At 41.9% G+C, this 15,964-nt stretch overlaps 2 protein-coding genes and 1 non-coding gene across 3 annotated transcripts; 1 reads left to right on the forward strand and 2 right to left on the reverse strand.

The window, feature by feature from the left end:
- Positions 1-164: 164 nt before the first annotated feature.
- Positions 165-11,395, reverse strand: dpp3 (dipeptidyl-peptidase 3). Its single transcript, XM_005727827.1, has 19 exons — positions 11,153-11,395; positions 8,226-8,375; positions 7,923-8,067; positions 7,715-7,804; positions 7,354-7,491; positions 7,008-7,082; positions 6,787-6,877; positions 6,560-6,690; positions 5,638-5,768; positions 5,347-5,405; positions 4,528-4,722; positions 4,325-4,437; positions 4,132-4,224; positions 3,978-4,040; positions 3,737-3,861; positions 2,975-3,095; positions 2,553-2,732; positions 2,002-2,164; positions 165-1,004 (listed from the first exon to the last, which is right to left on the reverse strand). Exons 2-19 carry the CDS (start codon positions 8,348-8,350, stop codon positions 862-864), a joined length of 2,181 nt encoding a protein of 726 aa, XP_005727884.1. The 5' UTR covers positions 8,351-8,375; positions 11,153-11,395; the 3' UTR covers positions 165-861.
- A 76-nt stretch (positions 11,396-11,471) lies between these two features.
- trnas-gcu (transfer RNA serine (anticodon GCU)) lies at positions 11,472-11,553 on the forward strand. Its single transcript has one exon. It is a non-coding gene; the product is annotated as a tRNA-Ser (tRNA).
- Positions 11,554-11,960: 407 nt separating this feature from the next.
- Positions 11,961-15,964, reverse strand: cd248b (CD248 molecule, endosialin b). The gene is made up of 2 exons (XM_005727828.2): positions 14,952-15,964; positions 11,961-13,824 (listed from the first exon to the last, which is right to left on the reverse strand). The coding sequence occupies exons 1-2, from the start codon at positions 15,376-15,378 to the stop codon at positions 12,098-12,100; spliced, it is 2,154 nt and encodes a 717-aa protein (XP_005727885.1). The 5' UTR covers positions 15,379-15,964; the 3' UTR covers positions 11,961-12,097.

The following is a 15,964-nucleotide window of genomic DNA, read 5'->3' on the forward strand; positions in this document are numbered from 1 at the left end:
CTTTCAATCATATTACTAATCCCTGGGATTACTTCAGAATGCCAGTAGTTTCTTCAGGGTGACTCTTTATTGTTAACGTGTAGTAAAAGTGAGTTTATGAAAATGAAACCTGCTATGATTCTGGAAGGAAAGAAAAAAATACCACCCAGATCTTATCAAATTGATTTTTTTTTTTTTTTTTTTTTTTTTTTTTATTTGTTCAGATTCAACATCAAAAATACTTACTAGTCCAACTCACCAGAAAGAGGAATAACACTAATCCAATATGCCTTAATACCAAACTGGGCAAAAAAAATCCCATTAAGTATTACTTTGCCTTACAGTCAACATTAAGTTGTCACTGGAGCTAGTTAACAGTCCTAAACCTCTCAAGTCATTAACACCGAAATGGGCATAAAACTAAAAAGGACCAGCTGTGAAGACTGTAAAATCTGTAGCCATGAGTTGACTGTAAAAAAGTATTCACTTCAATCACTTTGAGTTACCATAAAGATTTGTAAAAGCATCTTTTCAATGCTTTAACTGTTTTTAAGTGTCAGGGTTACATTGGTTTAGTTCTTACTTCATTAGAAAAGTTTTTGCCAAAGACATCTGCAAGAGTGATGAGCTATTAATAATCATCTCACTCACACCGTGTCTGACAATTGTCATCAGAAACAGACGTGACACTGAACCAGAGTGCTTAAGAATCAGTTGGTGCTTGAAAAGTTGTGGCTGCTCTGGTTCTATGGCTTTATTGGATGTAAGAAAGAATCATTCTGCTATTGCATACAGTTGCAAAGAAAGAAAAAAAGAAGAAAAATCGGATTTCTGTTGGTACTTTTTGGAAATTGCAAAGCAGATTCTCCCTCCCTCCACACATCAACACCAGCAGGGAGCGTCTTGTTTGCTCAGCTCCAGCAGGCCGGACTCCAGCTGCTCTGCATCGTCTTGGAAGCGCTCGGTAAAGGAACGAATCAAACCTGCTGCGCTGCCTTCGTATTCCACCAGCTCAACACTATCCCCTGGAAATCAAACACACACAGACTGAATGATTAACTCTGGCAGAACAGAGCTAATTCACTTGTTTGTATGCTTGTATAACTGTTGTCTGTCACAACAAGTTGAACAGTTAATATATTTTTAATGCCATTTGATTTGATATACCTTTATTAGTCCCACAAGGGGACATTTCATAAGGCTGCCGCCCTATTGCACGCAATGGCGCCGCCATCTTACCTTCCGACCATAAGACAGGTCAGAGAGGTATATTTGTACAATTGTTAATATTTCTATGCGAGGATGAAGCAGTGCCATTACAGATTTGACACGTAGTCTTTAAGCAAACTCCAAAAAGGTATTTTTGGAAGCTTCCAAATAAAACTTGGATATAGAGAGCGTAATCATCCTTTCCATTCATTACCTCACAACACTATATTAATCAGATTTAACATTTTGGGATCTGTAAAATCACATACATTATGATTTCTCCTTTTTTCAACTGAAAATAATGTAGACATTGAACTCAATCAAGTCAATATGTTTTATCCAACCAGATAAGTTTATATCACAAGTTTTTTGCTGCAAAATGAGATTGACTCTGTCACTAAAAGCTACCATAAGACCATCTATCAGTCTGTAATTGAAAGGGGAGAAAGCTGCCAAATGTATTCAACCTGTTTCTGATAAATCAGTCCAAGTCAGACTGCGAATGTTAGCAGAACACTTGCCTTCTATCAGCCAACCTGTGCAATTGCCTTGCGATCAGTTGCAATTGGTAACAGAATGTCCAAAAGAATCACATTCTGAGCCCTCTTGTTTGCAGTATTCCAATAGTGTTTTAAAATTGACACCTTCCCATGCAAATTATCACAATACTATGCTGTTTCGTTTCCCCCGATCCCAACCCTAATCATCACATGCTTATGAATAGTTTTATAGAAGTGAAAACAGCTAGACCGGTTATCAAACATAAATAAATAAATCAGACAGCACCCTGTTAAAACAGAGTCATTTCCATACCGCTGATTCTTGTGTTGGCTTGAACAAACATCTTGCGAGCCTCCTTCCTCAGCAGCACCGTCTCGCGCAGGCGCAAAAAGTTGTGAGCGCCAGTGTCGCTTACAGTGGAGTACTTGTCATAGAAAGCCCTGCCTCCTTCCACGTCTGCCGTCGACTTAAAGACCTACAAATCAGTTTACAAACTGTGGATTCAGCTTAACAGCATACTGAGTGAAATCAACAGAAAGACGACAATAAAGCTTAGATGATGGCTTAGAGTAAACTTAGGTGGAAAGTTTGGATCAGTCTAGTTGCAAAACAGGTTACAAAAGCTTGACTCATTTCATTGTTTTGTTCAACCCTCAAACTAAAATCCTAACTATAAGTTACTGCAAAAGTAAATAATACACATGGTGCACCCAATTAAGTTTTAATATTTTTTTTTTTAAACATAAAACACTCAACTGCTAATCAAAATTGTTGCTGCTTAATTTAGTGGTGCATGTAGCTGTCAAATCGATTCTAGTGAATTATTCTATTTTGCATCCATTGATTGGAGAAGTATTGATTACCTGCAGTTTACAAAGGAACCTATGGATGGCGTTCTTGCCCACGGTGGGGATCTTGCTTCGGTCCAGTGTAATTTGTGCATCGGGCTTGCCATCTTCTCCCGTTACTTCCTCCAGGCCCACCAGGCCCTCTCCAGCCTCCAGCAGCACGCGTAGGATGACGAATCGAGCCTGCATGTGAGCCTGACACAAACACATAACGCCACATATAGTTGACGTACTGTCTAACAAACAAACTGAAATTTACCATCAACTTATTTATAAAAATGACACAGACGTATCGAGCTGAGGCTGTAAGAAACACATAGTCAACGTTCTGTATCCTTGATTGTAGAAACTGTTCAGCTAATACTTTGCAACTTTGAAGAAGAAGTGAAAAGAGGCCACTAGTAAGAGGAAAACTGCTCAGTGAGCAGACACATTACCTGTCTCCAGCGCTTGCTCTCAGGTGTGTAGAACTCCAGGCCCAGCAGTCCCGCTCTCACCATGCTGAGCCAGTTTATGTACACCACATCATCTGCATCCTGACCCTCATGGCCAAAAATACTGGCAGAGAAACACATGGATGTAAACGCACCGACCCCACAGAGAATCAGCCACACTCTTGGACATACATAATGACCACTACCTCCAACCCACTTTTATATATTTAACAAAAAACCCCCCCCCAAAAAAACAAAAAACCATCCATGTCCAAAAACTGGAGTAAGACTGAAAAATAACTGTAAAAGTGGACTGAAGAGCTGCTTAAAGTTTCCAAACATCCAAATAAAGTGGGCACTATTTCACTTGGCTCTGGAGTTTGTTTTTTAATATTCATTACATATTTAAATAGATTGAAAGCCTTTGTTTTTGTTCCCAAAAGATTCTTGGATCCCACAAATATTTTTCCAGCTGCAAAAATCTGTCAGTTTATGGAAATTTGAGGGAGACTTTTGAATCCAAATGTGACTTTTATTTTCTTATTTATACAGTTTATTTGATCTCCTTTTTATTTTTACTTTATGTGCAATATTTGCTTCTCTACATGAAATATTAAGGAGATGCTGAGCCTAAGAATTTCACTGCTGGGAGTGATTGTTACCTGTAGATGCCAATAAGAAAACTTTTTGGTTAAGGTGGGATGTGTAAGTTAGTATAACATATATAATACATATTTATTACAAGATACAGTGTGCAGGACATACCTGAGCACTTGTTTGTTGAGGCACAAATAGAGTCCGACACACTCAGCGCGGCATTCTTCATAAGAAGAAGCAATCGTGGAGAACTTACTGTCCCAGGTCTCGCTGCCCCGATACCAGCTGGACACCTGAAACGCATGTTCACACATTAAGTCTCTTTTATTCAGCAACTGAAAACTAAAGCGTGAAAATGGCCATTAGATTTTAAAACCAAACAGAAAGGTGCACACAAAAACAAACTCACCGGTTCACCGGTCTCTGGGTTGATCACCTTACTTTGGTCAAAGTTAAACTTGCCCATGTCATCCTATGGATGGAGATTGAGGACACAAAACTAGATTGATTCACTGATAAAAATACTGATATAAGCAGTTACGAAGTACACATGTCTGACAGACCTGGACAAACAGCTTTCCGCTCCCGTGACCCAGAAGCTCGTGAAGTCCAACCTGCACTTCGAACGACGGGCCCTTCCATTTGATAAACAAATCCTGGAGAAAACAGAAGGATCAGGAGAATGTATTATTACACAGGTGTGTGAATGGAAACCAGAGACGGTGTTTAAGAGAATCAGAAAAATGTGTAAAATACCTTGTCCCCCTCCTCCAGGAAGGTCAGTTTTTCCTTTTGCGTTGCATAGGCTACAGCCAGCACGTTACCAAGCGACACGTTTTTAAAGCCCTCTGTCTGTCTGATGTCATCGTCTATATACAAACAAACAAACAAACAAGCTCAATGCTGTAATTAAGCTGGACTCAGCTGTTTGACAGTGTCAGAGATTTCTGCGCACGTACAGTTGGGGATGTTGATGCCAGCTGGTATTCCACTCCCAGCGAAGGTGAGAACGTCCAGTGAGGTGAAGTCCGGTTTAAGGAACGTATCCTTCTCAAACTCCTGCGGCCAAGGCAACTCAGGAAGCAAGACTTCTGCTGAACTCACCAGTTTGGCGAAACGCTCACTCATCGCCTTGTTCACAACGGCCACAAAACCTAAAACAGCATGACGCAATAAACTTAGGAAATCAAATCCACCACGTAATTTTTTAATGCTCATTTCCAGGTCTGTATTTTTATTTTTCGACTCTACTGGAGTAGTTTTGCATGACTCACAGCTTAAATTGTTATTCATCCGTCCCTTGGTGCACACACTCAGATTTTCCACCGTTTCAAACAAGCTTTTTTAGCTCCCTTCCCCCTCCCTTTAACACAAATTTTTGCTGATCGGCATGTGCCTGAAATAACCATATAAGGGATCGCCACTCTCACTGACATCACACAGAGCCAAGAGTAGGTTGGGAGAGAAAAAAAATCCTTATCAGTCTCACACTGATAAGGATTCATGGACACTTGGACATATGCTGCCCAAATTAGATCCAGCATTTCAACAGTAGTACTAAACAACATCCTTTACAATGCGTGTTCATTTAAAGACCACAGGCTGCAAATACTAATGGGGCAAAACACAGAAATGTATCCAGTGGAGATGCTAAGTCCATCTACTTAAGTAAGCTCAGCCAACCAGCAGGAAGTAAAACCCGAAGAGACCCATAAGATCACAGCTTGCACAACAATAGTCATGACAGTATCGCTCTTCTTCATCAGCTTGGCACTTACCTTCAAACTCTCCTCTGGAGCCAAATGGGTCTCTGTAGCTCTCGATGAAACCTATATAACTGAGAGGAAGCAAGACCAGGGAGGAAATGAAGGGATAATAAGGAGTAGAGTGAAGAGCGGTATTCATTCACAGTGCAAAGGTCAGAATGAGTTTTATGGGGAAGTAAATAGGCAGGAAATATAATAAATCAATTTCACTGAGCAGCAGAATTTAAACGGTGCTAAAATAGTCCCTCTCTAAAATTCATCGGGATCTCATAAACGTACTGTGCTGCTGATTAGTGGACTCACCTCTCCACAATTGGCCCCTTGTCTTTAATCCAGTAGCGCGAACCCTCTTTATGTGCGTCAATGGAGCCTAAGGTGAAGCTGCGTGTGTACTCTTCAAGCATCTTCCTCTGGTTCTCATTGGCAGCATAGGCCTGCAAGACATTCACAAACAAATTCTCTTTTAACAGGGGTTGGGCAGGGCACTTTGTCACACTTGCAACTAGTGCAAAATGCTGCGGTACAACCTTTAACTGGCAGAAGGAAATTTGACCACATCACTCTGATTTTGGCCTCTCTACAGTGGCTTCTAATTGAATTTAGGATCCGTTTTAAAGTCCTTTTATTGGTTTTTAAATCTCTAAATGGTCTGGCACCTGTTTATTTGTCTGACTAATGAAGCCCCATGTCCCCATTCGTTCCCTTCGGTCAGCTGAGCAGTTGTTGCTTTCGGTCCCAAAGTCACGGCTGAAACTTAGAGGAGACCGAGCGTTCTCTGTTGCAGCGCCGATGCTTTGGAATAACCTTCCTCTCCATATTAGACAACTACATCAGTGCCAGTTTTTAAGTTCTTATTAAAAACCTATTTTTATTCCCTGGCTTTTAACTCTGTGGGTAACTGACATTTTTATTAATTTTATTGCTACGTCTGGTTTCTGCTATTTTATTACTATATTTATATTTGTATTGTACAACACTTTGGTTTACCAGGTGTGTTTTTAAAGTGGTATATAAATAGATGATGATGATGATGATGATGATGATGATGATGATGAACAAAACAAAACTTATTTTATAACTAGAACTCTGACAGAAACATTTTTTGGTTCACTCAATCTTCTCGTAAAGACAATTACTGATATTTTACTAACCCAACTTTATGTTTTAGATTTAAATGATAAAACTGGTATTCATGTAAGCTCCACTGCATTCTTAGCCGTCTCACCTGTGCTTTTTCAAGATAATAGCAGACTTTTTCCATGACACGGCTATAGTCTCCCCTCTTCACAGTGAACTCTTTGTCTTCAAAGCTGAAGCTGCCACAGCAGGACTCGCACTCCCCATCCACTGCGCAGTCTGTGAACCAATTATTTATTTATTTATTTTCATTAAAATATATTGAAATACTTTTTGCATGCCATTTTGTTTTGGCTTTTTTAACTGCAGTTTGACCTTTTTGCACAGCTGAAGCCAAGCGGACCTCATAGCAGGCTTTCCCTCCGTCTTCCTTCTTAAACAGACGCGTGTTGTAGGCAGACAGTTTCTAGAAACAAGTGACAAGAATAAACTGAGTAAGACTCAAAGGCAGATTAAAAACACATTTATCATAAGAAGGAGATTAAAAGAGATAAAAGAAACAATAAAATATTTATTTTAGATGTGAATTTGCTTACTTTTGAGTCGAGGAACTTCTGAGCCAGCTCAGCATCCTCCAGGCAGCAGTTTCCTGAGAAATAGGTGGTAATTCCCTGAAGCAAACAAAAGCAAATTGAGTCAATGAGCCACGCATCCTCTCACAGGGAACAAGCATATTTACGGCTTTCCTAAAAAGCAGATAAAATCTCAGAATTAAGGGGGGAAAAAGAAGAAGTCAAAATAAAACCAAAGAGAACGAAACTTTTGCAGCTGAGGCCAAAACCATTTGTCACATTTCTCCCATCTATGAAAACCACTGGCTATTTAATCAAAATTGTTAACCAGCCAGCCTGCACTTGGCTTTAAATGATTAAAAGATCCCACCTTGTCGCCCAGCCCCAGCTGTTTCTGTCTGTTTTCCAGCGAGTAGAGGAGACAGGAGCAGCTGTCCCACAGAGCCTCCATCTCAGCCGGCTGCTCCTGAAAGGCCTGGCTGGCCCAAACCAGCGCTTTCAACTTGTCCTAGTGTACATGCCACAGATGCAGACAGATAAACACATCAGATTACACTATATCAGGCACACTTGTTCTGAACACCACTGATATCTTTCAGGTTTCTAAAGTTACATTTCGTTAGCTTCGTGTTTACACTCTACGAAGCTGCTTTTACAGTTGTCCTCAACCTATAATCTGGTTAAAACGTATCTAAACTAGATTGACAACTCTTACTGCAGGCCTGTTTTACCTTAGGCAGATTTGGGATGAACTTTGTGTCTCCAAAAGACTTGTAGTTGCCCATGTTTGCATACAGACCTGCTGCATACACCAGAAAGGCCTGAATATCATAAACGAGAAAACATCAAAGAAACATTTTTATATGGCTGCAGCCGTTTGTGGATGAAAGCTTGTTTTAGAAAGAAATGAAACGGCAGAGAGACGGCGAGGCCGTGTACCTGATACTCCTCAGAGCTGAGCCCAGCTGCTGTGGCGACCTGTTCCAGCTGTGCAGGCGTCTGCTTCCTGAAGATTCTCTGCAGCAAGACAAAGATGTTTGCAGACTCGGGGGATGTCTGCAGCAGTACTACCAGACCGCCATACCTAAGACAAACGTTCAAACAGATGTATTTACATTTGTTATTTTTAAAACCAGCAGGACGGCAAATTTTAAATAACCTGAAGTCTTTTGTTGTTTCAAGAAGGTGAAACATGTAATTTCAGAGTGTTGACATTCTCACAGTTTTGCATTAGTAACATACCAAGATGCGCGTGACAGGTAGTGGGCGTACATCTTCTCCTGAGGTGAAAGCAAACGAAAGGCCTCGCTGCAGTCGAGCGCGGAGATTCCAATGTCATTTGGGAGGTAGTACTGGGAGTCCACCATCTTGAGTCTGAACGTTACACTCGTACTGTATTAAAATAGCAGGAAAGGAAAGTGGGGAACATGTTAGGAGGAAATGTGGGACAGCAAGATAAGTGGTGCTTCAAGTTAGAACCTACAACTTTCTTTTTTTTTTTTTTTTAAACCGTGGGTATTTGCACACCTGTCTCTGTCAGGCAGGACATGCAGTGTAGAACAGCTTGTGTACGATACAAACACACTGATATTTACTTGCAACAGTCCTACAGATGCTAGAATGACTTCTATGTATAATTCTTTTAAGAGTCTTTTTAAGAGTTGGGTTTGCCAGCTTCTTGTCCTTCCTCTTCTTTTGGTTGGTCCCTTTAGGGGTCACCAGGTCATCTCACCTAATATCTAGCATCCTCCTCTACCACACCAATCCTTTTACTTCTTCTGTTGTTGTCTTCTTTTTCTCCTCCCTTTGCAGCTCCATATTCAACATCCTTTCTCCATTATATCCACTATCCCTCCTCTGCGCATGTCCAAAACATCTCAGCCTTGTCTCTCTAACTTTGTCTCCTAACTGGTGACTGTTAGTTCATTTCTGAACTTATCCATCCTGAGAGGTGAGGGTGGGGTGGTGGATAGGTGTGGAAAGGGGGGGAGACAAAGGGGATGGGTGTGTGTCTTTATGTAAAACTGATGTCTGTGTGTCCCCTTCCATTTTAATATCCATCCGATTTTCACTCATACTCATCTTTTTACACATCATACGCTCACACACCAACACATACACCGAACGTTTCTCTTTCAATGCAGAGGGCACATGGTTGCCATTGAGATCTGTAGCCTTGGGTCTTCAGGCCCCCAAAAACTTCTCTTTGGCTTGTTGGTTGCGTTATTGCAGTTTCTTGCCATCATTATCAAGTACATTATCATGACACGCGTGCACATTTGAGCAACCCACTGTGCTTTTCTACATGTGCTCTGTCACCTCTTTAGTTCTCTTATTTTCTCCCCCTCTCTTTTTTCTTTCCGTCTTTTCCCCTACCTGTTAGCTCTGACATTGATATATTTTGGAACTGCTGTGAAAAATAATAGTATTAATAATAATAATTAATAAATAGATAAAGGAAGAAGAAAAATGAACAAGCAGCATATAGAGCTGGGGTGGGGGAACTCCAGGCCTTGATCCAACACAGCTGATTTAAATGGCTAAATTACCTCCTCAACATGTCTCTAAGTTCTCCAGAGGCCTGGTAATGAACTAATCATTTGACTCAGGTGTGTTGACCCAGGGTCCTATCTAACACAACACGACACAGGCCCTTGAGGCCTGGAGTTCCCCAACCCTGCTATACAGAGTCTACAGAGCTCCTCAAGCAAACATGTTTGTCACAACAGTATATTTAGATCATAAATGTAATTGCAAAAGCTGCCAGACCGGACAGGCTAAAAAAAAAATTATATTATTTATATATATATATATATATATACACACACACACACACACAGTCTCACTCTTGCACATCTTCCCTTTCAATTTTGCTGCTATCCTTTTGTCACAAATTATTCCAGGCACTCATCTCCACCACTCCAAGCTCAACCCTGCCTGCACTTGCTTCTTGACCCCTCTTGTGCACAGTTCGTCCCTTTAACATCTTTACTGCCTCTACTTCATGCATCTTCACTGTTAAAAGTGCTTCCTTCTCATTCTCACACACACACACACACACACACACACACACGTATTCTTGTCTTGCTTCAAAGACTTTCATTACTCTTGTCTCCAGAACATACTTCCACCTCTCCAGTCTCTCTTCCACCTGCTCTATATTCTCACTGCAGCCCCCAAAGCTGGAGACTCCCATCTGATCTCATCTGTCAGCCTGTCCATCGATGCTGCAAATAAGAAAGGGCTCAGATCTCTGATGTAATTCCACCCCCACCTTAAAATCATCTGTCACCCCTACCACACCACACCTCACTTACCTCATGTCCTTCACCACCCTCACATTCTTGTCTGCCACTCCTGAATTCTTATCTAGTACTATAGTTGCTCTCTTGGTACCCTAATATACTCAGATTTTCAGTTTGCAATAAAACACAAAAGGACTTCACCTAATGATTTTAGTTCCCAAATAAGTTTTTAATGATTCTTAGAAATTAACACTAATTCTTTAATAGATTGCCCTGTTTACATTTTTTTTTTTTAATATATTTCAATTGGGCGCTGTAGTGGTTAAAATAGAGCATAGTGCAGTGGCAAGTAAATTAAGATAAGATAAGCTTTATTGACATTGTAAGCACAAGCGTACAAAGAAACTGGAATTACATGAATTGAAGTGTGGTTATATTTCATATAAATATATTTCGGAGAAGCAGTAAAGAGAGAAGCTTTTGTGACAACAGGCGCTGATCGTCCAGTGAACCTTGACTTGCAGCACCGTGGCACAGATTCAAAATCAGTTAATATTACTCAAGCCTGTTTTATTTTCCGTTTCACTTTCCCCCCCAAAAAACTACAGTAACTGATATGAAGAGTCTACACACGAAAATAAATCCTGATTGTGTCTCTTTTAAAATCAGCAGCCTACTATCACCAACACAACGATAGTACGTGTCTGAATTAAGTATGAATACAGAGGCTACAGCTAACTGAATAACGTTAGCTTCCTGAGTGCATGCTAAGACGGCTGCATTTAATAAAGACTCGGCGACTTCTGTAAACAAAATAATTAATCACAAAATGTGCAAGTCATTAATCGGTATGACTGTCTGCTAACTGATACACAAGTGAGATAAATATAAATAAAGGTAAAAGTCAACTCAAAAACTCGTTACCTTGATTCCGTTATAGCGCTGAGCGAATGTCAAATTGCAGTCTCACGCTGCACACTTCCTATATTCATTCAACGAGAGAATAAGCCCTCAGCCAATCAGAGGTTGTATATCGTGGCCGATGGAAACTTTAGCCAATCACTGAGCAGCTATGCCGAGCTTTTTAACGCGTTTCACATTGTGAATTTGAACAAGATTAAGTTTGAAGAACACCGCCGTTAACCACAGCAGGAAGGTTCAGGAAATGCTAACAAGAAACAGAGACTATAGCAGTCAGATAAGTGTGTATATGTACCAAAGTCTTCGAAAAGGTAGAGCACATGACGAGGTGGCCGAGTGGTTAAGGCGATGGACTGCTAATCCATTGTGCTCTGCACGCGTGGGTTCGAATCCCATCCTCGTCGGTCTCATTTTACAAGCACGAAAAATTTTGAACATTGTTCGTCCCTGATACATTCTCCCTTAATGCTGCTAAACATGAGTTATTCAGTCGCACAACCGGAACATCGAAGGGTCAGAATCCTACAAACTCGTTGGGCTATCACTCAACAGCGCCTCCTGCCCTTCCTGACAGCCCTACACCATCTCCTCCTCCTCATTTCTGGCCCTGATATTGAAAATTTGGCTTAGGAAAAATCAGCAGTCTTTCAGCTGCTTAGCACACAGAGCTATAAAACCACAACCACACATTCTTTCCTTTCATCTTCATTTAAACCAACACAAAGCACACAAAGTTTTTTCAGTTTTAAAGGTTTTTATTGAATTCTAAAAAAACAAACAAACAAAAACAAAAAAAACAAAAAATGATGGCAGACTACATTATTTACAAAAGCTGTGCAAGAGGACAAAAATGAAAAGTTTTCTTGATGAGTGGATAGCAGTTTTAGACAAATCTTAACAGACATTTGCATTTTAAGGACATCCGTGCATGTTTGATTATTTTTGGTTTCATGCTTGGGTTTTCACTTCCCTCCTCTCAGGAGGCGTTGTGGGGAGTATCCAGCGATAGCAGTCTGAAAAGCGAAGGCTCTTGTCCACAGCACAGCTGGTGCAGTAAACAATCCCCAGAGCTAGCATTACTACCAGGAACACACACAGGGGCACCAGGAGGGCCACGAGCAGCCAGCTCTTGTCGTGCTTCCGTTGACCTTCAGCAGACTCTGCTTCTACCGTAGCTTTGACGCTAGCTTCTTCTGCACCATCCATGTTAGCTTCCTCTGAATTTGAACCATTTGCAGTGTCCTCTGCCACACCTGGGCCAGAGTCTCTACTTCCTGCATCAGCATCCACGCCATTATTAATTTCATTGTCTATGTTGCCTTTTTGCGTCGGGGACGGGGATGTCTGATATCCCTTGGGTGACAGGGTGTCCCACTGGTTTAGGTGATTTCCTGACCTGTGAGACCCATCGGGGGGAAATCCTTCAGGGGCCTCTGTCACCCAGTCAGCATCAAAGTTGGTGTCAACTTCAAAGTTTGGGTCAGGAGTGAATGAAGAGGACCAGGGAATATCATGGTCAAAGATGGCTACATGAACAGAGTTACCTGGGTCGGGGGTCAGAGTAGAATACTCTTCGTCTTCAAGCGAAGGCTGGCAGGTGTGTCTGTCTAACTCCAGGTCGTAGCCATTGTCGCAGAAACACTCGTAATCTCCGATGAGGTTGAGACAGTGCTGTTGGCAGGACGACCCCCTTGCACACTCATCTATATCTACACACTCTCCTTCGCTGCCCACCTCATAGCCAGCACCACACACGCACCTGAAGGACCCCACTGTGTTTTCACACACACCCTCACAGCTGCCATCATCGAGGCATTCATCCACATCCACACACTCGCCCTCGTCGTCTGGCTGATACCCTGAAAGGCAGGTGCAGTGGAAGGTACCTGGGATGTTGACACAGAGCTGGGGACACGGTCCTTGCTGACATTCATCTACATCGGAACACCTGCGGCCATCTGGAGCCATTTGATAGCCTGGGGGGCATGTGCACCGAAGACCCCGTTGGGTCTCCATGCAGTTATACTCACACCCCATCTCCACACAGGCCGGGTTGATGTGAGGCAAGTCGGTGGGACCTGCAGAGTCAGATAGCTCAGGTGGGTTGGTTTGGCTCAGCGTGTCAGGCTTGCAGCTGTATCCATCCTTATCTACTGTGAAGCCCTCAGAGCAGTAACAGTAGTAATCTGTGTCTGTGTTCTGGCAGTGCTGCTCACATCCATGGTTCTTGCTACACCAGTCTTGGCTCTGTGGTTCCTCAATGGGTGGACAAAGTGGAGAATCGGTGGACCAGCCCACTGTTTCGTCGTCTCTATGGATGCACAGAGCGGTCATCTCAGTAGGATCTGGATTTGCCCCGTCTGCAGGGCATTGCACGGTGGCCACAGACCCAAATGGCACATGAGTCAGCAGACTGCTGACAAGGTAAAATGGGGTGGTGTAAACAGGTGGACCTCTACCCTCATCTTCAAGAGGTGGGCACATGCCTTTGTAGTTGTACTGGCAAACATAGCCATTCAGTGGAACCGAGCAGGAGCCGTCAAGCCACTGGAAGTTTTCTTCGCTCTCACGCCCGCTCTCAGATGTGTGAACAATCATGGAAACGCAGCGATAGACTCCACAAGTTGATGGGGAGTATTCTTTGAGCCAGTCGGTGAACTGGACATTCTGGTCTCCTGTTGTAAAACACAAAGACAAAGATTAAAACAATAAAATAAAATATGCAAGTTTACTGTGTATTTGAGTTTTGAGAGCTACTTGACACATTTAAAGGATGACCTTTATCATAAATAAAGATCCCATATTTACAGTCTACATGTGCTGATATTGTCATATTTGGAAAATGTTCTGTGCAGTCATTAATTGCATATGTGTGTGTGTTTGTGGTTTTAAATTTGCCTCTAGGAGTCGCCAAAGTCAAAACAAAGTCTGACTCACAGGCACTTAAAAAAACAACAACGCCACAGCAAAATAATGTTGTATTCTACCCCCCACGAGAGTGGAGGTGGGGGGTGGGCCCAACAAAATGATGGGGAGGTTTGCCTCTAAGCTGTTCTGTTAACAAGCAGGCTGCAGAAATGCCTGCAATATATATTTAAGGAGTTTGTTTACTCTCTCAGGAATGTGCTGCAGTGGTACAACCTAGCACAACCGTAAACACTGAATCCAAGGTTAACTGTATCATATGGAAACATCTGAGTGCACACATATGTACATTTACAACATTCATGGCCAGTTCCTCCACAGTAAATAAACTGTTTGCAACAAACTAGGCAGAAAAGTCTGCATCTGCAGTTACCTTAACGGGGGTGAAGTCTTAGTATCTAGTTACCACTATATGGAAAAGAGAGCAAACATGGCTTTGTCCTTTAAATTATGACTGAAGAATAATAAAAACGATTGCATTTCTGTTTGCATTTGATTTGCAACAGAAGAACAAGGCAGACACTTTGAGTGATGATAAAAAGCATCTGTTTTTTAAGTGGGTGAGGTTTCCATAATGACTAAATCAGACTGAGGGGTAGCAGTGAGGTCAAAAAAATGGATTCCACATTGTCTACTGCACCAGCTGTGTCTGTGAAACAAAAGTAGTTCATCTAAATACCGTCCAGCCAGACTGGCCGAGATATCAAAGTCTGACAGAGAGATTATAGAGGAACATATAGCGTGATACCTGTAGGTTATAATTTTCAAAAACTAAACACATCAAAATCAAAGTCTATTCAAACACTATTAAAATGGTGAATGGATGTCAATGTTATAAAGAGCGAAAGCTCAAATTTCAAAAAAGATGAGACTTTGCCTGTGACCCAGACGAATCCTCTGAGCGGTCGGGTGGATGAACACTGACGTGGAGGTCTGTGCAACCCAATCCAGAGGTAAAGCTTTGACTCAGATCCCTGTGTCTCGATGGCTGACAGCAGCTCGTGGACGACAGCCGCAGCTTCTTGGTTATAAATCGTCGCCAAGGTCCCTCCGCGCTCCCGGCAGCTGCGCCCAGCCTCCCTGAACGTCTTCTTCTGGAGGAAGACAGCGTAACATCCTTCTTGGTAACAGACTCCATCGCTCTCCATAACTTTCTCTGCTGGCTTCTCCCTCTCTGCTTCCCTCAGCCTCTGAGCTCGGCTTCCAGGAGCCAGACAGACCGTCAGCAGCCACAGCACGCACAGAAGACTCATCCTGCTGCAACTGCTGCTGCTTCTGATGATTGTTTGCATCCTCCAAGACATGAAGTTTAAACTACACCAACATCTAAATGAGACAGCCAACCTTACTGTCAAAATAAATACTCCAGTAATGCAGCTGGTTTCTTTTCTGCCCTGTTATTGAAACTCACCTGAGCCAAACTGAGCTTCTATTGTTAGTTTTACAAATTACCGCTTTCCACTCCAGACTTAACTTTTTTTTAAAAGAAATAAATACATAATTTGGTCTAAAGGAGCTATTTGAAGCTATTTTTCTTTGCCTTATTTTATCTGGGATGGGCAGATTCTTCAAAAATTAAGGAACTGCAGTGTAAAATAAATCCATTCAAACTGCCAATCCTGCTGCCTCAGATTTTATAAGAGCTTACTACAAAATAGATTGAACTGAAAGTCCGATAGAATTAACCCCAGAATGTCCAATTTAGTCCAGTAGAGTCCAAAAAACAGTCCAGTGAGTTACCAGTAGAGTCCAGAATTTAAAAAAAATGATTGAATGGGTCTATCTATCCTTGAGCTAAGTCCAAAATAGATAAAGTTGATCCTTGTATGAATTTAGGTGAATTTCTGGGACAGAAATCCTGCACTGCATCTGATCCTGCTCAGGCTTTCA

Source organism: Pundamilia nyererei, unplaced genomic scaffold, assembly GCF_000239375.1.
Source record: "Pundamilia nyererei isolate P.nyererei 1_Seehausen unplaced genomic scaffold, PunNye1.0 scaffold00026, whole genome shotgun sequence".
Lineage (NCBI taxonomy): Eukaryota > Metazoa > Chordata > Actinopteri > Cichliformes > Cichlidae > Pundamilia > Pundamilia nyererei.